General features: G+C 46.2%; 1 protein-coding gene across 2 annotated transcripts; it reads right to left on the bottom strand.

The window, feature by feature from the left end:
- Window positions 1-6575: 6575 nt before the first annotated feature.
- Window positions 6576-20361, bottom strand: KHSRP (KH-type splicing regulatory protein). Of its 2 annotated transcripts, XM_069082884.1 has the most exons (20): window positions 19968-20360; window positions 17769-17865; window positions 17048-17086; window positions 16663-16702; window positions 15757-15806; window positions 15324-15395; window positions 14823-14880; window positions 14184-14358; window positions 13829-13927; window positions 13178-13276; window positions 12932-13034; window positions 11447-11547; window positions 10913-11057; window positions 10664-10824; window positions 10448-10557; window positions 9566-9654; window positions 9280-9480; window positions 9006-9083; window positions 8744-8901; window positions 6576-7546 (listed from the first exon to the last, which is right to left on the bottom strand). In XM_069082884.1, exons 1-20 carry the CDS (start codon window positions 20223-20225, stop codon window positions 7538-7540), a joined length of 2142 nt encoding a protein of 713 aa, XP_068938985.1. In that variant the 5' UTR covers window positions 20226-20360; the 3' UTR covers window positions 6576-7537. The 2 variants fall into 2 exon arrangements, with proteins under 2 accessions (XP_068938985.1, XP_068938984.1); XM_069082883.1 differs by having other exon boundaries at window positions 6576-8901; window positions 19968-20361.
- Between the last annotated feature and the right edge of the window lie 509 nt (window positions 20362-20870).

A 20870-nucleotide genomic window follows, 5' to 3' on the forward strand; every position in this document is an offset into this window, starting at 1 on the left:
TCATAGAGATGTCATTTTGATCCTCTTCTAGAGCAAAGGACAACAATCAACCAACCGTACTATCTAGCAACCTGCAGATCAGAGGATTCAGCTGGTGTCTTCCTAGGACAATGAGCTTGAGGAGTTGTATCATGATGAAACAATTTTCTTTCTCTTTGTTATCCAGGACTCCAAGAGCTTCTCTGCAAAGGCCCTCAGGTGTATTTGATTTTCTTTAAATGATCCCAAGTTGTTATCCAGAATGGTTAGACTAATATATAACTCCACTATCAATGCTGCTGAACAGTACTGGAAGAAGTCATAGAATCTAGAATAAAAGTCATTCCCCAATTGATAAATGGTCAAGGGATAGAATAGATGGTTTTCAGAGGAAGAAACTCAAGCTATCGATGGCCATATTTTCAAAATGCTCTAAATTGGTGGAGCCATGAACTGGTCCAGTTATTTTGGAAAGCAATTTGCAACTAGCTTTAAAAGTTATTAAACTGTTCATACTCTTTGACCCAGTGATACTAAGTCTTTATCTTAAAGAGACTTTAAAAAGAGGAAAAGGGCCCCATTTACAAAAAGAATTACAGCATTTCTTTTTGTGATGGCAAAGAATTGGAAACTGAGATGTCCATCAACTGTGAAATAGCTGAACAAATTATGATATATGAATGTGATGGAATACTATCATGCTATAAGAAATGATGAAGGGCACAGTTTCAGAAAAACCTAGGAGGACTTACATGAAATGATGCAAAGTGAAGTGAGCAGAAGCAGGAGAACAATTTACATAATAATGACAATATTGTAAAGACAATGAAATTTGAAAAATTTAGTACCTGATCAATATAATGACCAGTCACAGCTCCAGAGAACTCCTAGTGAAACTTGCTATCCAACTCCAGAGAGAGGACTGATGGACTCAGTGTACACATTGAAGCATATTTCCTTCTTTTCTTCCATCCTTCCTTCCCTCCCTCCCTCCCTTCCTTCCTTCTATTCCTCCCTCCCTTCCTTCCTTCCTTCCTCCCTCCCTTCTTTCTATTCCTCCCTCCCTCCCTCCCTCTCTTCCTTCCTTCCTTCCTTCCTTCCTTCCTTCCTTCCTTCTTAGATATAGCAATAATTTCTTTTGTATGATATAGTTATCTGTAACGAATTTTGCTTTTCTTGCTTTCTCAATGAGTGGGGGGGAGGGAAGATGAAGGAAGAAAATTTAGAACTAAAAATAAAGTAAAATTAAACTTTTAAAAAGTTCTGGAATCATTCTAACTGGGTCCAATACAGATTTATCTAATTTCAAATGGGCCATCAAGGGAATCCTTTTACTTCTCTTTAATTGATTCTTTATGGCTCTCCCCACTTTGTCCAAACCTCCTCCCCTTCTTCATTCCAGAGGTCATCTTGTCTAAGCTATACCCAGATAAGAATTCCCTCCAGCTTTGTTCGGAGTCCCTCCAGTAAAGTAGAACTCAGTCTATTTTAATTTTGATTAGTTATAATTGTGAAAAAGGTTTTCCTCAACCTCACACCTAAATTCATCTCTTTGTAACTCCCACTCATTGCTCTTACTCTGTCTCATCTCTCAGGGATTCAATATCTTCATCTTTAAAATGAGAACATTCCCTGACAGTTTATACCTTCCTGTGTCTGAAAGGAAGGAAGCAAGCATTTACTAAGCACCTATTGTGTGCCCGGCACTGCAAAACTAAGCACTTTACAAATTTTCTCATTTGATCCTCACAACAACCCTGGGTGCTGTTATCATCCCCATTTAACTGTTAAGGAGACTGAGGCAGAAGAGGTTAAGTGATGTGCTCAAGGTCACACAGCTAGGAAGTGTCTGAGTCAGGATTCGAACTCAGGTCTTCTGACTCTAGGCCCAGTACTGCACCACCTGGTAGTTTTGAGGATAAAATGATAGATGGGAAAGTGCTTTGGAGAAGCTAAAAACCTACTGCCTCTTTTGGTATGCCCAGCATTTAGCACAGGGCCTGGCACATAATAGTGGGTGTCTAATAAATGCTTGTTGATGACTGACTGAATGTAAAGTATCATTCAGATTGTTCCCCAGAGACACAAAGAATTATCTGGTTTAATTAACCTTTGATGCTGTGTGGAGCAATTCCATTCTCAAACATCAGCTTTGCTTAAAGCAAACTCACCTGATGGATTCTAGGCATTTAAGAGATGTCAGTAAATGAGATGAATGAGCACAGGATTTAGAATTGGATGACAGGGATTCAAGCACTACTTTTTATTCTACTCGGATGACTTGGGCTTAAGTCTCTTCTCAGGGTCTCGCCTGTGAATGAAAGGGTTTGATATTGGAAATCCTTTCCAGCTCTTTGTCTGATGACCAGCAATCCCCATTTCCTGATGAGGGGGAATGTGCTTGGAGAGTGAGGGCAGGGACAGAACACACCTCCTCCCCTGAGCCTAGAACTGACCCCTATGATACCACCTTCCTCAGATGCTACCAAAACCCTTTGCCAAATGCCATTATTGAGAGTCTCAGTAGAGCCAGAACCTTCCTCTACCCTGAAGGAGGGCCCACTGAACTTTCAGGACTGCCAACAGCCTCATGACTTCTCTTGGGACCCAAATGAGAGAGCAGAGGAGAAATGTAGAAGAAAATTCTCTCTAACTCTCTACAGCTTAAGAGAGAGGGAAGCCAGTGCAAAGAATGAACAGACCCTGTCCCCTAACAATCATGAATATAGTAACTGGTACCGTAAAGTACCAAGGTTAGTCAGGGATGGATAAAAACATCTGGGCCCTCACTGCTGCTAGGCAATCCTTTCTATCCTCTCTAAGTCCTTATCCCACTCACCATACTGGCGCTTCCAAACCTTTCCTTCCGTCCTCAAATCTTTCAGGGCTCCTTCTTTGCCCACCCTCTCAGTGGAGAACTTCACCTAGTATTTTACTAAAAAAACCCTACCATTCACTGAGAATTCCCTCTTCTCTCTTCCTCATCCCATGCTACTCATATGTCTTCTGCTGCTACCTTCTTCACACCTGTGTCCACATGAGGAGGGGGTCCTTCTTGCCTGCACAAGAGATTCCATTCCATCCTTCTAGCAAAGGGCCTCCTCTAAACTCCCCACTGTCTCATTGACTTTTTGTTTTGTGGAGACAAACGGGGTTAAGCGACTTTCCCAGGATCACACAGCTAGTAAGTGGCTGAGGCCAGATCTGAACTCAGGTCTTTCTGACTCAAAAGCCATCCCTCTCTCCCCTGCCTCACCTAACCGCCCCATCTCACTTATCTTCAATCTTTCCCTGTTTCCTGGCTGCTTCCCTTCTTCTTATGAACATACTTACATCACCCTCATCCTCAAAAAACCTCGCTCAATTCTTTTTTTTCCCTGTTTATTATTTTAGATCTCTTTTGTCCTTTGTGACTATACTCTTCAAGCATGTCTACTATAGGTAGACACCACCTCCTCTTCTCTTACCTTTTTAACTCTCTCCAATCTGGCTTCTAGTCTCACCATTCCACCAAAACTGTTCTCTCCAGTTACCAGTAAGAGATTAATTGCCAAATCCAATGGCCTTTTCTCAGTCTTCATACTCCTTGACCACTTTGTAGACTTTGACATGCTCAACTGTTTCTTCTCTTCAATACTTTTCTAGATTTTCAGGACACTCCTCTCTCCTGGTTCTCCTTTGTACCCATCTGACTGCTCCTCCCCTGTCTCTTTTGCTGGATTTTCATCCAGATCAAGCCCTCTAACCATAGGTGTCCTTCAGGGTTCTGTCCTGGGCCCTCTTCTCTCCTCCCTCTGTAAGGTCTCACTTGGTGATCTCATCAGTTCATGGATTCAATTACCATCTCTATGCTGATTATGCTCAAATCTACTTATCCAGTTGTAACCTCTCGGCTGACCTTCACTGCCTTTCAGACATCTCAAAGTGGACTTGCAGACGTCTTAGACTCAACATGTCCCAAAAGTGAACTTGTTACACTGGACTCTGTTGTTCCATGAACAAGATGCTCTGTCTCCCAACTCTAAGTATTTACTCTGGCTGTCCTCCATGTCTGGAATGATCTTTATCTCTGCATCCTGGCTTTTTTTGAAGTCCCAGCTAAAATTCCATTTTCTAGAGAAGCCTTTCCCCACCCCTCAACCCACAGACCCTCCCCTCTTCCAAACTTCTTTGTTACTGTGGAGGGCACCACCATCTCAGTTCTCCAAGGTCCCAACCTAAGTGTCATCTCCAGCTCCTCACAATCTCACCCCAGTCTGTTACCAAGGCCTATTGATTTTGTCTACATCAATTTCTCTCGAATATGCCCTCTTCTCTCCTCCAATACTTTGACCACTCTGATGCAACCTCTCATCACCTCATGCTTTGATTATTGCAATAACCTGCTGGTGAGTCTGCCTGACACAATTCTCTCCCACCCATTCCACTTCAATCCATTCTCCATTCAGCTGCCAAAGTGCCTTTCCTTGAAGTGTTGGTGTGACCATGTCACATACCATGTCACCTTAACACCTCTAGGATCAACTATCCTTCTTACCTTTAGTCTTCTTATTCCCTGCCAAGATCTAGTGACACAGACCTTCTGGCTGTTCCGTTTGACTAGACTCCATTTCTCAGCTCTTGGCATCTTTTCTGGCTGCCCCATACCTGGAATGCTCTCACCCTTATCTGCCTCCTGGCTTCCTTCAAGTCATAGTTAAAATCCCATTCTACAGGGCACCTTTCCTAAGAGAATTCTGCCTTCTCCCCCTGATCATTTCCAGTTTATCCTGCATATAGCTGGTTTTTCCCCCAAGAGAATTCTAATGCTTTCTCTCCCTGATTATTTCCAGTTTATCCTCCAAATAGCTTGTGTCTACAGTTTTTTTATCCACCCCATTACATTGACAGCTTCTTGAGGATAGGAATTATCTTTTGCTTTTCTTTCTCCAGGTCTCCACCTAGCACCCAATAGGTGCTTAATAAATACTTGCTGTCATACTTTGAGACCTAAAGTTACTGCCTCTCTCTGGGCTTGTTTCCTAGGATTCATTCTTTCAATTCTGACACAGAATTGCATAAGACAGTATAGGTAGTGAAATAAGATTCAAATCCTGCCTCTTAACACTTGTGTGCCTTGGACAAAGCACTTAAATCTATAAAATGAGGTTGGCAGCATTAAGTAGTGGAATATGGGCTAGAGTTAAGTACTGGATTTGAATCTGGGTTCTGATTCTTGCTAGTGACATGAATTATCTGGACACATCCCCATACTCATTGTCTTCCTTAATCTGTAAAATAAGGCTTGCTCTATGTATCCCAAAAGGCTGTTGTGCTGTGTGACCCTGGGCAAGTCACTCAACCCTAACTGCCCCCAAACATACAAAAAAGGCTATTGTGAAGCAAGGGCCTTGTAAAACTTGGTGTTAAAAAAAGATTCTTTCTTTTCCTTTCTGAAGGAGCAGGGGAAATGTCTCCCAAAAGTCAGGGTGGATACAACGTGAGCTTAAGGGAAGCTCAGAGATGGAGACCTAGGCTGTATGGCAATTTTGCAAGAGCACGCTGGTTTTTCAGCTGGGCACAAGGGTAGATGAACAAAGCCATCCTGGAGGCCTGTTTCCCCTCTGCAAAATGGAGTTGGTGTAAATGATCCCTAGAAACCCTTCCAGTTCTAGATCCTATAGAAGTGGGTCTTTTGAAATGGGCAGAGACACCCTCATTGGTTCTCACCCTAAACCTAGGAAGGAGGTAGAGGTCCTAGAACCGAAGCATTTAGAGTTGTATGCAATCTCATCTCATTTTTTACATATGAAGAAACTCAAACTGAGGGAGGGGAAACAGCCAACACTTACATACAGCATGATACAGGGTTTCAAGGTATTTTCCAGTTATTCTTTCAGCTAAGTCTCACAATAGCCTTGAGGCAAATACAAATAATTTTACAACTGCTACATAGGCAGCGAGGAGCTGAAGTGGGATTTGAACCCAGGGTCCTCTGGATCCAGAGCCATTTGCATTACATTTCCCACTGAGATACTCTGCTCTCGGCCGTCAGCACTTGGGGTTCTACCAGGAGACCGCAGCCATGGGAACCATCCAGTGCCAGGCATCAGTTGATGCTCCAGTTTCTCCACCCCCAAACCCCAAGGGAGAAGGTCCCTGGTTCCCAAGCACAGGAAAATAACTACGGGAACTGTGCATAGAAAATGGGCAGGTGGCCCTCAGCACTCCCAGAATGGACAGAGGGCTATGGGGGATGAGGTCCAGGGCTCCATGCCAGGCCCCACCCACACCCCAAACGGCGCTTTCCCCACCAGCAAAACAACTGCACCCAGCACAAGGTGGGTTTTTTTAAAACAAAAAAAGCACTTTATTTTAACCAAAAAAAAAAAAAAGGAAAGAAAAAAAGCACAATGCGCCTGCGGAAAACTATTTTCTTCTGTATTTTTGTTTTTGTTTTCTTAAAAAAAAAAAACAAAAAAATGAACACAGGAAGCTTGTATTTTTCAATCACCATTATCAGGCTTTTACAACATCTATAGTGAACAACATCCGCTTCGAAATCCTACGGACAGAGAGAAAAAGGACAGACAGACAGCACCCAGTGGACACAGGGGGAGGTTTTGTTATCATTTATTTGTGAAGTTAAAAACGAGCGATAAAAAGTAAAAACTGCCATACAATTGTTTTTTTAAATTTTTTAAAGTTTTTCTTTCCCATTGTTTTCAGTTTCAATCTCCTCTCGAACAGATGAAATATGACAGACCAGTCCCAGGAATTGGAGAGGGGAAGGGATGGGAAAGGACGCACGTCAGGAGTTGCTACTCAAAGAGGGCAGGAAGAAAAGGATGGGAGACCAGAGACCAAGGGGGTTCGAGTGGGCCTTGCTGTTTCAGGAGGGGGCAAGGGAGATGTTTTTCTATTTTTTTCTTGCAGCCCCAACACCTACTCCAAGGAATGTTCCAACTCTAACTAAAAAAAAAAAAAAGCAAGATGATTTTTTTCTTTTGAAAGTTTATTTTAAAAATAAGAAGGGGGCTGGTGGTGGTGATGTGTCTGTGGGGAGGAGGGATGGATTGCCTTACCCTGAAAAAGGCAGTTTTAGGAAGGCAAGAGGGGTGGTAGGGATGAAAAGAGGATAGAGAGGGGAAAGAGGGAGGGCAAAAGAGGCGGGAAAGAAAAAGAATGGGGGGGGGCAGAGAGAGAGAGAGAGAAAGAGAGAAAGAGAGAGAGAGAGAGAGAGAGAAATTTGTATATGTTCTATTTGTTTGCTTTTTGCAGAGATTTAGTTCTTCTATGGCCGGCTCAAAATGAGGAATCCAGAGTTTTGAGAGAAAAAAGTATATGAGACACTGAGAGAAAGAGAGTGAGAACGAGCGAGAAGAGAGCGAGAGAGCGCAAAAACACTCAGCAAGTGCTCTATCCTCCCAGCGGGGCCTGCTTCCCCCTTCACCCCACTCCCTCCTCCCCAAGGCAGCCATCGCTCTCTTGCCAAAAACAAAACAAAAACAAAACGAAACAAAAAAAAAAACAAACAAAAAAAGATTTTCACAGATGAGGAAGTTCACATTCATTCGATTCATTGAGCCTGCGGAGAGGGAAGAGATAGGAATTGGTCACTACCAGGGGAAGGGGAGGAAGGGAAAAGGAAAGTAGAAGGGTCACCAGGACAGGATCAGAACAGCCTAAGGAACAGTGTTTTTGGGGAGAGAAGAGAAGGGAGGAAGGCAGGGAACTCCCCCCAACCCTATGGCAAATGCAGAGTGAATTTTTGCAGGCCAAAGGGTGGAGTTCAACTCCCTAGGCAAGTGCTCCAAAGTATGTATTTGAAATCAGACTCTCTGGCTCTTTGAACAAGAAGAATGAGAAACAACCACATAACAGGCAGGAAGAGAGAGCGCGAGATGACTTCTCCTTCTTGGGGTCCACCCTCATTCGGAGGAGGGCGATTCCCGGCGCTTTACAACAAACATTGTTCAAGATCATGGTGTCCCCACAACACCCCTGTGAGGTAGGTTTGAGGGTGGCAATGATCGTCATGCCCACTTCCACAGACAAGACCAGGATCAGGATCGGAGGCGCGGGCACAAGAGTGACAGAAGGGGGGAGAGAGAATTCGCAGAAGAGACTGAGCCAAGGCGGAGTGGGGATGGGGAGCAGCAGCCAGGGAGGGGCAGAAAGGGAGACCCTGGCCCCTCCCTGGGGCGGTCCCCTCTTCTCCGCCACAGATGGCGCTGACCCTGGAGAGGGGGGTGCCTGCAACACACACAATCACTCAGACTTGGGGGAAAATGATCATTGATAAAAAAATAATAAATCCATAACCTGGGGGAGGGGAGGAAAAAGGCTTTTTAAAATTCAAGTGGCCAGATTTACAGATCAAGAGAAAAAGACAGAGAGTGAGTGAGAGTGAGTTAGTTGGCTGGGATGGCAACCAACATTCAAGCTATTTGCCCACCCCCCACCCACCCCAGGACCACCCACCAGTTCAAAAGTTCCACCTTGTATTTTTTTCGTGCTCTCCCCCAACATCACGACAGCGTTACACAGGAACAAGCAGGCTGGCGGAGGGAGGCCTCTTCTGTTTAACCTCTGGGCCCAGCGCACATTGTCCCCCGTCTTGTGGGGACTCCGGAGACCTCCGGCCACACGGCCCCCGACGCTGGCATCAAGGGCACACCCCGCAGGGGAAGGGATTTCCGGCGCTACCCACTAAGGCAGGATGGACGGTAGCCGGGGGTTGGAAGGAGAAAGGAGGAGGAGGAGGGTGGCAATTCCCACTTGCCTGCTGTCCCTGCTGCGTGGGAGGTGGCTGGGGGCCGCCAGGACCAGGGGTCTGTCCGTAGTAGGCGGCTTGCTGTCTGTAATATTCAGCCCAGGCAGCACTATAGTCAGGCTGGGAGCCTGGGGGGGCTCCAGGTCCACCACCAGTGGCCACTTGCGCTGTGTTTGGGGAGGAGGGTGAAGAGGAAAAAAAGTAAGTTCCATTTAATCAAGTCAGATCTCTTTTCCCTTCCAACCCCAGAATTCATCAGGCACCAGCTCACCTTGTTTCTTATAGTACTCCTCCCAGGCTTTTGTGTAATCCTGTTGGGGGGGAGCACCAGGCTGCTGAGGCTGTTGGCCTAAGGAAGCATGAAGAAATGCGGACCATTAAGATCATGTCTCTTGCCAAAGAGAAGAAGACTCTTGGCCACATAAAAAACGGCATCCATATCAATCCATTTTCTTTTTGCTCCCTTGGTCACTGATGCTTCTTTTCCCTTGAGAGGCTTCCAAGTAACCCCATGTTCTTTCTCTGTGGCACCTCCCCAACCTTACCTATTTTTTTGTAATATTCTTCCCAGGCTTTAGTGTAATCTGACTGTCCGGTAGGTGGGGGTTGTGGGGGTTCCCCCTGAGCAGGTGGGGCTGTGGGGGCTGGTGCTGGACCTGGCACAGGACCTGGAGGCTGCTGGTAGTAGTGTGAGTAGTAGGCAGCCCAGGCGGCATTGGGATCTGCTGCTGCAGCTGCTGCTTTATCTGGAAAGTAAAGAGAGTTGAGAGAGAATTGGGATGGGGGATAGAAACTGAGCCTCCTTTCCTTCCCCTATAGCTAATTACTTACTTGGGTCATGAGGAGCAGGTGGCTGCCACTGTGGATAAGTGTTGCCCCAACCCTGGGGTGGGTACTGGTGTGGAGGGGGCCCTCCCGCACTTGAAAAGATAAGGAAGAAAGTACTGATGAGTAACAATGGAACTTGTCTTTTGCATCAATGGTGGGAAATTATGATGGCAGATTTTCTCGATCTATCAAAAAATTGCTGAGACCTCAGGTGGATTCTTTTATTAGATATACATTTTCTTATCTATACAATGAGATTAATGGCTGGAAATTATATGGACCAATTTTGGCTAGATATAAGGAAAAGCATCAATCTGACCTATCAATAAATGGAATTGCCTACCATACTAGGTAAGAAATACCTCATCTCTAGGAATTTTCATACAGAAAATAAACAGCCCCATACTTGGTATACTGCCAAACCAACATAGTATAACAATAAAGAAAAGAACACCGGGATTATAGTCAGACCAGGGTTGTCTTGGCTGTGATATTTACTAGAGGGTGACCCTGGATGAGTTGCTTAGCCTTTTTAGATCCTGTTTCCTCCTATGTAACTCTAGCTGTGTGAAAATAACACTGGCACTGCTGCTCTCACAGGACCATTGTGAAGAAGCACTGTGGAGATCATCATTTGGGCCAGTTGACTTCTGATGCTCACTTCAGCTCAGATCTGTAACTTGACAATCTCCAAGGGCACTTTCAACTTTGACATCAAAAGGTTCTGAAAGTTATTCAACTGTTCATCCCACCAAGAATAATCAGTAAATAGCAAATATCAGAAGATACTTCCATATGGCACCTCACTGATACAATGGACCTTAAAACCTGCCCTCACCCCATCATCCCTTCTCCTAGATTTCTGGAGTCATAAAAGATACTCACTGAGGAGGAGCTCCTGGAGGCCCCTGGTTGAAAGGCCCTGGGTTGAAGGGCCCCATTGGACCAGCAGGACCTGGCCCCCCAGGACCTGGTCCAACTGGACAGAGAGGACCCTAGTAGGAAAGAAAAACAAAGTCTGGGCTCAGTGACATAAAGTGCAAGGAGACACAGGCTGTGGGCCCATAAAATACTTTCCATAGCCCTGTCCCCTTTTCCCACCTCAATCTTCTCCTCAATAAGCTGCTTGGCATGGTCAATTTGCTGAGGCGATCCCCGGATGATGAAGAGTTTGAAGTTAGGGTCTCCATTCGGTGGGAGCTGCCGAGAGATCTCCACAAAGGCGCCTGTTTGCTGATTTATGGCTTTCACATTCTCCCCACCTAAAGGAAAAGTAGGAGAGCTCTGAGCATAGCCAACATTGGAAAAGAGCTTAAAAGGGAAGACAAGGCAGAGGGTAGTGACACTTACCTCTGCCAATGACCAGCCCACACTTGTGAGTTGGAATAGAGAAAGTCATCTCTCCACCAGGAGGCCCCCAGTTGCCCTGGCCTCGACCTCGGCCCCTGCCTCCAGGGGGCATGCCTGGGCCCCCAGGAGGTCCTGGGGGACCACTCTGTAAGAGATGAAGACTACATGAGGATCAGCAAATCAAATGGTGATCCTAGAATGAAGGTAGGGTTCAAACCAGGTAGGGTTCATATCCCAGTTCTGCCCTTTATAAGCCCAAATCAATGAACTTTCCTGGATACTTTAGTTTCCTCAGTTATAAAGTACAGGGACTATACTATACTAAGCTATACATTCCTAAGAGGCCCTGTTAATTCTAAATCCTATGATCCCAAGAGTAGTCTAACAAAAGTAACACAACATAGAATACAAAAGCTTATACAAGTGTGATGTGATCTTTCAAGTTCTAATCCAAATCTTGCCAGGTGGGGTTGGATGTTTTGGCTTCCCATTCCCTTAGGCTTCCTCCAACCCACACACTGGGGCCTACCCTACCCTTAAGCTCTGGAGGAGGTCATTGATGATTCGGGCAGCATGCTCGCACCGGTCTGGAGGTCCCATGATGTGGGCGATCTTCTCAGGACCTGTTCCATCATCTAAAACCCAATAATAAAAAAATAGTTCCATTTTAAAAATAAGACCACATGCTTGAAAATAAAAGGTTGTGAGAGACTACATTTTAAATTTAAAAAGATAGGTTTTTCTATTTAATACTCATAATACTTTTGGCAAAATTGCTTAATATCTTTGTTTAGTCCTTAAGAACCAGATAAACGTTAGGGTTCCCATCATTACCTTTGAAATTCCTATGAAATCTAACAGCTTTGTCTGCAATAATTAAAAAAAAAAACCAAAACCTTGAAAATATGGGTTTTTCAAAAATTAGGGAAGGGATGTACATATTTTCAGATATATATGACAAAAACTAAAATGAAATCATAGTTAAGTCACACAGTCAAGAAAGCAGCACCAGAACATTTACACACCATAACATAAATAGCAACAAAATAAGAAAAAGTTCAGAAGACAGGAGTGCACAGAATATTTGTTCTTTCACTTAAGTTCATAAATATCCTTTAAAGACAAAAGGTAAAAAAATTTGGAGTTTGTTTTTATGTAAAATTGCTTTCATTTGTACTTGGATTGTTTGCTCATGGTTACTAAGTTGAAAACAACTTTTCTCGTTAAATCCTCTCCAACATCACTTGTCAAGGAAGGCAGGAACTATGTAATTTCTGAGTCCTCCCTCTCTGGTGGTTGGCCCAGCATCATTTGCTCCCTAGTAGAGATGATTAATTAGGGTATTTGATGGCAAAGCTGGTGGTCCCTGTCTCTAAGACACAATATTCACTCCTCATTACAAGTGTAGGTGTGGATAGTGCCACAAGAGAAATGGGCCAGTTAGTGTAAAGAAGTAACAGGTCAACTAATGGGTTCATTCCCCATCCTTGCCCTGCAGTAATGACTCTGGATCTTAAAATAGAGTCTACACTGGGGGAGGTCATGGTGTCATGGCCCACTGTCACATGAGGAGGGAAGTTACTTGAGACTTAGATATACGGAGGGAGAAAAAAATATTCCTGGTGGAATCTGGGAGTCAAGGGCATAGCCAGGATCCCAATTTATCTCAAATATCTGAAGTGAAAAAAATACAGAAAGTCACAGAGAGGCAATTTCAACCCAATGTAAGTACTTTAGATTTGATCTCTCTAAACTTCCTTTCTGGGTCTAAGAATTAGTTTATGAGGAAATGTTTTCTAATAATCTGAGCTACTTAACAATGGAACTGGCTACTAGTAGAGATAATTGAGCTCCTGGTCATTCTATGTATTCAAGAAGATAGATGACCACAGGTGGGATGCTTTGGAGAGTCCTACCCTGGGTGTAAGCTGAACTACAAAGCCTCTAGGGTTCCTTCCAACCTAGGCTCTGAGGAACTAGTCTACACATTCAGACTTAATTTGTTAGTGGGAGTCTGACCTTGTTTGAACTGTATCCGGACACCAGCATCACTTTGTATTTTTTTGATCATTTCTCCACTCCGGCCAATGACCACACCAACAGAATGTCTGGGCACTGGCACCTGAGTAAAGGACAAGACAAGGAAAAGCAATGTGATCTACATTTCTATGTCTCTGCTGCCCTCTGCTGCCAGGCAGAAAGGATACCCTTAACAATAACCCCTCCCATCCCTGACCCTGGTGACCCAAGAGAAAGCATTCTTACATCTATTCCACCACCAATCCTGGATCCATATTCATTCCGGTCCCCAAAGCCTCCTTGGTCACGTTCTCGGAGGATATCCATCACCATCTCACAGGCTTGCTACAACATATAAGGTACTCCTAAGCAGCAGCAGGACAAAAACTGGCTCCTCCCCTAATTACTTTTCTGTTCTCCCCCAAATCCCATCACACTAACTAGAAGATGTAATTGTCTGCCGGATCCCAATAGAACATCCACTGTGCACTCAGTTGACCCTTAACAATACTGATGGGTGGTAAGCAAAATCAGATCCTGACACAAAAGGAAAGGAAAGGGTATGTATATAGGGAAAAAACAACTTTGCAGGGATCTAAGAGCCAACTAGTCCAGAGGGAAAACCCAAAATAAACTGAAACTAGGCCAAGGGACCTTTGGGGTACCAGGGCCAAAGCTGGGGCAATTTTTATCTTCTTACATTCAAGGAAGTCTGAACTGAGGAAAAAACCCAATTCCTATCCTCAGCCATGATTTTTACAAGAACTGCCTTCTTTGTAGCTTGAGTTCCATTTCCCCTTTATAATAGCTGCTTCCTTCTGTCCAACCCATTTATAGCTGTTACATTAAAATCTCACCCCTTCAAGTATTCCTGACCACCCCTTCTCTTTTCTTTACCTGTACTTTATAAGGGTCCCCGATAATCCGGAGAGGTTTGTCCACATTGGTATTTTGGGATCCATCTTGGATTAAAATCATCTTTACTCCAGCTCGCTCCTGTACAACCACCAATGCCATAGTTAATGATAGGCTCTTGCTCAACAGGTCAGGGCAAGGGAAAGGGCTGGCAATGTCATAGGATTCAAGACAAAGGGTTCAGGGAAGGATAAGTGATAAGAGAGCTCTGAGAGTCTCTGCGGAATGTTAGCAGAGATCAAAGCCAAGCCCTATAGCACCGTTCAAGGTAAACCTTCCTGAGAAAGGGGAGGGGACTAGGTCTGGAAGAGAGCTGTCCTCAGGGTCACTCTCACACCTGCAGCTGCTTAATGGTCTCCCCGCCTTTGCCAATCACCAGTCCCGCCTTCCCTGCAGGAATCATGATCTCCTGCACTGTGCCGTTCTGACCCCCATTTGAATTATCATGGAACTGTCCCGGAGGGCCACCTCGGCCCCGAGATACAATGTCATCCAGCATCATCTTTGCCTTCCTGTGGAGAAAAGAAGGATATGCTCTCATGTAAGACATGCCAATTAAGTGGTTATGTTTCCAACACCCCTTCACACAAAAAAGTAGTTAAGTAGTGTCTGGTTTGTGTGTCTCCTGGCAAACAAAATCATCAAGGAATACAGGTGTTTAGAGGAGAGGACATTCAGTCATTGCTGAAGTATTTGAACTAGCAAGAAAAAGAACTCATGGACATCTAAAACAACCATGACTGAACCCACTATGTTATAGCTAGGAAAAATCTTACATTCAAACACACTCTTGTTTTGAATGGCAAAAAGGTCCAGAAAAACATCGTAAGAAACATCTTGGAACACTACCCACCTTACCTCTCTCACCCCCAAAGCCACACCAATATTAATTCATTCATTACTCTCAGAAGGCCTAGGCACATGAATATGAATGTATTCGCTTCCTACAAACAAGCAGCAAAAACAAAGTACATACTGCACTGATTCCGGGGCTCCTGTCAGTGACACACTTCGTTCTGGTAAGCCACCACTGTCTGAAGAAGAAGAGGGACATAGAGTCAGGGACCAAGGTCTCTGAAAAAAAAGAAACTTTCCCTGATCCAGGTAAAGACAGAAAAACTACTTTTCCTAAAACACTACTTTGGCCACTCACTCAACCTAAGAGAGAAAGCAATTCTAGTTCAGATATTTGTTGTTTAGTCATGTCAACTCTTTGTGACCCATTCTGGGGTCAGTTCAGATATATACTGGACTATATGAACTCTGAGATGGTGAGGGCGCATGCATGCATGCACACACGCATGTGCCTATGCATGTGAGATGTTTCAGAGAATCACATGACAGGGAGTGGAAAATGGGGATAGCCAACCAATGTAGTTCAAAAAGCAAAATGCTGGCATTGAACAGAAATGTCTTTGACTACAGACTCAGTAATCAACGAACTAGTTGTAAATCCTCACAAGGAGCCTTCTCATACCTGGTGAGATCTGTACTTTGCATCCTGAGTCCTGCTGAATCTTGTTGATCTGTTCGCCACCTCTGCCAATAACTATAGTGGGTAAAATTAAAAGAAAAATGTAGGCAATAGGGAACCCAGAGCTAAGGGTTTTGTTTTGTAGTAGGTATTACCCTCCCCCATCTCACATCTTCAAGAAAGAGGGCAGCAGTCACTCCAACAGCTACAGTGTCCAGAGAAGACTAGGGTGGGGGGACGGGGGAACGGCATAATTAAAATGAGAACAAGAGACTCTTTCAAACAAAAGATGTCTGGCCTGGCATAATCTCACAGGAAGCTGGCCCTCAGAAGCCAAGATAACAGGGCCCCTGACCAAGGTAAGGCTGGCAGCTTCCACACTGTCCCCTTCTCTTCCCCCTCACCCCCACTCAAATCCCAGTGCAGGCCCACTTACTTAGTCCCACCATGCCGTCAGGGACACGGTACTCTTCTGTCATTGAAGACCTGCAAAGAGACAAATGGGGAGACCATAGATTCAAATGTGAATAAAGAATCTGGACAGAAGACCTGAGGGGTCACCTGGAAAAATAACAGCTACCCTGGTACACAGAACTGTAGGGACTGCTCAACTCAAAAATACACGCACCAGCCAATCTACATATTGAGAAGAATTTCTTGAGGTACAACTGGCTGCCTACATAAAGACAAGGGTGATGTGGGTACCTATGACGCCTCAAACCACAGCATGACCATGACATCAATATGCCTTCCTCTCCCCCCTCCCCAGACCAGAGACTGACCACATATCCTTGAGCAAATGAAGTCACTATCAAATGAATTAACATGTAAAACTCTTTGCTAACCCTAAAGTGTCATATAAATGCTAGTTATCATTATTCACCTCTCTAAGGTCTATTTCCTCCTGTGTAACACGAGGATCACTAAGGTCCCTTTCAGCTCTTACTCTATAATTCTGTGACAGGTTCATGAGACAACCCCTAGAAATATCATTACAAGAAACATACTCACAGAAGACAGATAAGAAATACTTATACCACCTCCTTCCCCCTCCCACCAGTAGAAGGGAGGTTCAACTGAGCCCAAACATCCTTGGAGTCAATAAAAAGTTACAAATTTCTCCCCCAACAAAACCCATGCACACAAGTGTAAACAAAGAGTAAATAAGTTTTCAATTTCAATTTCCCCTACCTAATCTTTCAAAGAAGTGCTAAGATAAAATATCTAAATGCATTAACTCAAATATTCTAAATAACTGAATATTCTGATAGGTAGTCTCTGCTGACAAATTTGAAGGCAAGGTCAGGGGTAGAAGCAAGAAATTCTTCAAACTGTGGCTTACCTGGGAGGAGGATGGATAGGCCCAAGTTGAGAACTGAGAGCTGAAAAAAAAAATCAGAGGGAATATTGGTCTGGTGCTAATTGGTAGCCAATAAAAAGTCTTGATTCTATATCATTTTATGGCTTACAAAGTACTTTCCTCACAACAACACTATGAGAAAAAGAATGTCAGGATGATGAACTCCATTTAACATATCCCAAATCCCCTATGCTGTTAGGTGCTCAGAAAATGTTTGGGAGCTTGAGGATCAGCATCTTAAGACCTAACTTCCCAAGGTTTCCATGCTAACGTAAAGTTGACACTTGACAAACACGAAGACTACTCTCAACCCCAGGTCCCTACCCAAATATGGAAGCCCTCCTACACCAAACCAAAATGCACTTACAGTCACCTTGGGCTGCCAGTTTCTTGCTCTCAGGCTGATCTGCGGAATCGAGAAAATGTTAAATGCAGCTTTCACCCACTGCCCCTTCAGAACCAGTGCTAATTCCACATGTTTTTTTAGGCACATAGCTCTGCACATTACCCCCTTCCAAACCTTGCAGAGACTGACAGTAGACTGAGAAGACCAAATACCATAAAAGTGTCAGATTCTCAACCCTGCCACCAACGCCGAGGCTAAAAAAGCCCTTTTAACAAGTGAACAATGATTTCAGGGACAGTTAGAGTCACTGAAACTATTTCCTGTTGGCAAAGAGATAGACCTTAGCTGGAGTAGTAAGAACGGTGTTCCAGGATGGAAGAGTTGTCTTAGCTTATTATTAACATGGCTACCAGAGGTAACTGAGTGTGTATCTGGTACCAAACTCTAAATTCGACCTCAAAGGAAATTATTCACATTTTTGCCAAGCTCCACATGGGAGAAAAGTTTCTAGTAGTTCACAACTACACCAATTGTCTCACCCCAACCCCAACTGGACAATCTGCTATCTTAGAAGAGGAAATAATTAACAGAGATGCTAGAGTTGCTGAAGCTTTTGTAGAAAACACAGTAGTTTTTTTTTAAATAAAAGAACTCAAACATATTCAAGCCACACAGTCACCACCTTTCTGTGTCTTTCTCTCTTTCCCTCCTTCCCCCTCAAGTTACACAAGCAAGCAGTTACCTCCATCTTCCAACTGCCTCTTTTGGCCCCCAAACCCAAAATCTGGAGTGCTGTTATTGACTGTGGTAGCTGCATCACCTCCAATTTTTGCTGCTATCTGAAAATCAATTAAGAACATGAGAATTAATACCAAAAAAGACAAGGATCTGGAAAGAGGTTCCTCCTATAGACATCAATTTTCCCAAATTATCCATTTGATGTTAAGATTCTTTTAGTTGACTCCTTACTGACTTTAAAGAGCCTTTTGGTGAAAACACCACAGAAATAATTTTTAAGACCTCAAATTTGAGAATTCATCTCAAAACATCATAATTCCCTCTTTTTTTCTCCTGATAGTACCTGAATCTAGAAAACTGCTTCCATGACAAACAGAAGTGAAACTATAAGGACCCGAAGAATCCCTTGGGTTGCTATTTGGCCCTTTCATTGAGGTCAGGGCTGGCCCAACAGGTCCCCTCCTCCCTCCTTGAAGTATCTATATCAGCAAGAACCTAAATGTATATTTCTTTTCATTTATCAAAGGTGTTGTTCCTAACTAGAATGAAAACAAAGGTCCTCTGGGACTTAAATCATAAGTTAGTCTTAAGAAATTTCAAAGTTGGTAGCAATTGTTGCCCCAAGTTCTCCCAGAATGCTTGTGAGCAGGCTCTTTCTCAGTTCACTTTCACCTTCAAATATTTAGTTTTGAAGTTTGAAACAGAAGCCTATGTTCCTAGGATTCCAATTAGCATGGCCACAACGCTTCCTAGAGGCTGGTTCACAACCAAGAAAAAACTACTTCAAACTCAACCTTGCTAACCTTCATTCTAGGCTCTGTGGGAATAATTGTCAAACAGTCCAAGGAACAAGAACCTAGAGCTTCGGCCATTCAATTAGTCACTCCTCACACAGCTTAAACTTATGCCTCAGGCCTTAAAGTCCTTCAAGATACCACTCAGGCAAAGCTGGGTAGTACCTAATCCTCCTCCTTCCACCACTGGCTATGCCCACAAACCACAGAGGCAGGCGTGTGGGCGTTACCCTTACGGGACAGGGACAGCCCAGAGTTTTCACTAGTCCTGGAACCCATTTCCTTTCCCAGGTTGGTACTTAGTCCCATGTGGAAGACAATGCCGATTCGGTCATGACAAGATGTTGTCACATCTTTCCCAAAACACCAGGCCGGAAGGGGTGGGGGGTGAAAAGAGGTCACCCTTCAGATTGTCACCAGCAAGGTCCCACAGGCTAAGGCAGACTTCCAGCAGCAGATGCCACCTTTCCTAGCAGCCAATTTCTGTAAATATGCCCCACTCCACCATAAGGGGTCCCTTTCAGATGACCCACAGATACTATATCCCCTCTACAGGGTCCGGATGAGAAACAAGGGACTCACTCTTCAAGTACAAAAGAAGTCCAACATGTGTTTCTACAGTGCAAAAACTAACCATAACAATGTTCCCCCACTAGAGAAAACATCAGAAGCAGCTGGGCACTCGCAGAAACGCCACCCTCGGGTCCCAAAGCCCTGGGGGGGGCCCCACCCGGGGGGCCCACCCACGCCCAGCCCTAAGTTCTGTAACCCCTGGGTTACAGCCTGGGAGCTCGGGGAGGAGAGGGCGCCAGCAGGACGACGGGGTGAGGTGGAGCTGTGCTCCTTCCTCCTCCCAGGGGAGAAAGAATGAATGGGGAAAAGTCACTGCCCCCACTCCCACTGCCCCCACATGCCAAAGTGTAAGAGGGAAGGTCACGGTGCCCCTTCCCACACCTCACTTTGGCCTCCCCTGGCACTGACACAATGAATGGAGGGGTGCGAGCACCCCCTGCCCTCTGGGGTGCTCAAAGTGGGGGGTTCCTGCCCCCTTCCCCTTTTCTCTCCCCAGGAGGAAGGGGCAATCAGTGAGGATAGCTGCACTCTCTTCCTCCCCACTTTCCGCCAGCTCTCAAAGTGCAGGGACGAGGAGGGCTAAGGGGGTACCGGGCCCTCGCCCGGCCAGACTTCAGAGGCCAGGCCCCCTTAGTGGATCCAGCTCGGGTCCCCAGCCCCGGAGGCCCCCACGTGCCCCCCCCAGCCCCCCGCGCGCCCACTTGCCCCCCCCCCCCCCCCCCCCCCCGCCGCCCCGCCCCCGGCCTCCCCCCCCCGCCACCCCCCCCCGTGCCCCCGGCCTCGCCCTCCCTCCCCCCCCCGCCCCCCCGGCGCTGCCGCCGCCGCCTCCTCCTCACCTGCCGGGCCCGCTGCACAGCATCGGCGAAGGCGTCCTTGCGGATTCCCGGGGCTCCCCCTCCAGGTGGCGGGGCAGAGCCGGGGCCCGGCCCTCCGCCTCCTCCACCTCCCCGGTCCCCGGAGCCCGGCGCTCCTGGCGGCGGCCCCCCGGCTCCCCCGGCGCCAGCCCCGGCTCCGGCTCCGGCCCCGGCGCCTCCTCCTCCTCCGGCAGGCGGCGGCGGCCCCGGTGGCGGCCCCCCAGTGCTGTAGTCCGACATGGCGGCCGGGCAGGGCGTCCCCTCAGGGGGCGGGGGGGCGAACGGAGCTGAGGCGACGCGGCTGGGCCCGGGCTGAGGCGGCGGCGGCTCAACGCGGGAACAAGGCCTCGCTCCACACGGCCGCAAAGGAGTCTGGGAGCAGAGCGGCTGGGGAGAGGAGGGCGGGGGAAGGGCGGCGGGGCGAGACCGGGGGGGTGGGGGGAGGGAGGGAGGCCTGTCAGTGGCGTGAAGGACAGCGCCACCCAGCCAATAGCCAGGGGTCTCGACGTTTGCAGAGCCAATAGTATGCCCTGGATCTGGCAGTGGAGGCCGGCAATTCGGGAGGGCCCCGGGAAGGGAGGGGTGGGGGTAAGGGTGGGCATACTGTCAGCCAATCCAAAGGAAATGGGGACGTAGGGGGAGGGGAAGGCGGGAGACGCAGGGAGATGGACAGCTCGCAGAATCAATCCACGGTGAGTGCTCCGTGAGAAGGTGGGGAATTCCGGGCTGCCAGAGAAGACGAGGGGACCAATTAGGCGAGCATTCCAGAATCGGGAGGCGGATTCGAGAGAAGATTGACAACTACGACAAGGCAATCAAATGGGAAGGACGGCCAAAGTGAACTCTCTCGTGAGCGCCAGAAGGGAGGGGGCTGGCTTCCAAAAT

This window comes from Petaurus breviceps, unplaced genomic scaffold (assembly GCF_028583685.1).
Source record: "Petaurus breviceps papuanus isolate PSGF00001 unplaced genomic scaffold, PetGlider_PUasm1.0 172, whole genome shotgun sequence".
In the NCBI taxonomy this organism is placed as follows: Eukaryota; Metazoa; Chordata; class Mammalia; order Diprotodontia; family Petauridae; genus Petaurus; species Petaurus breviceps.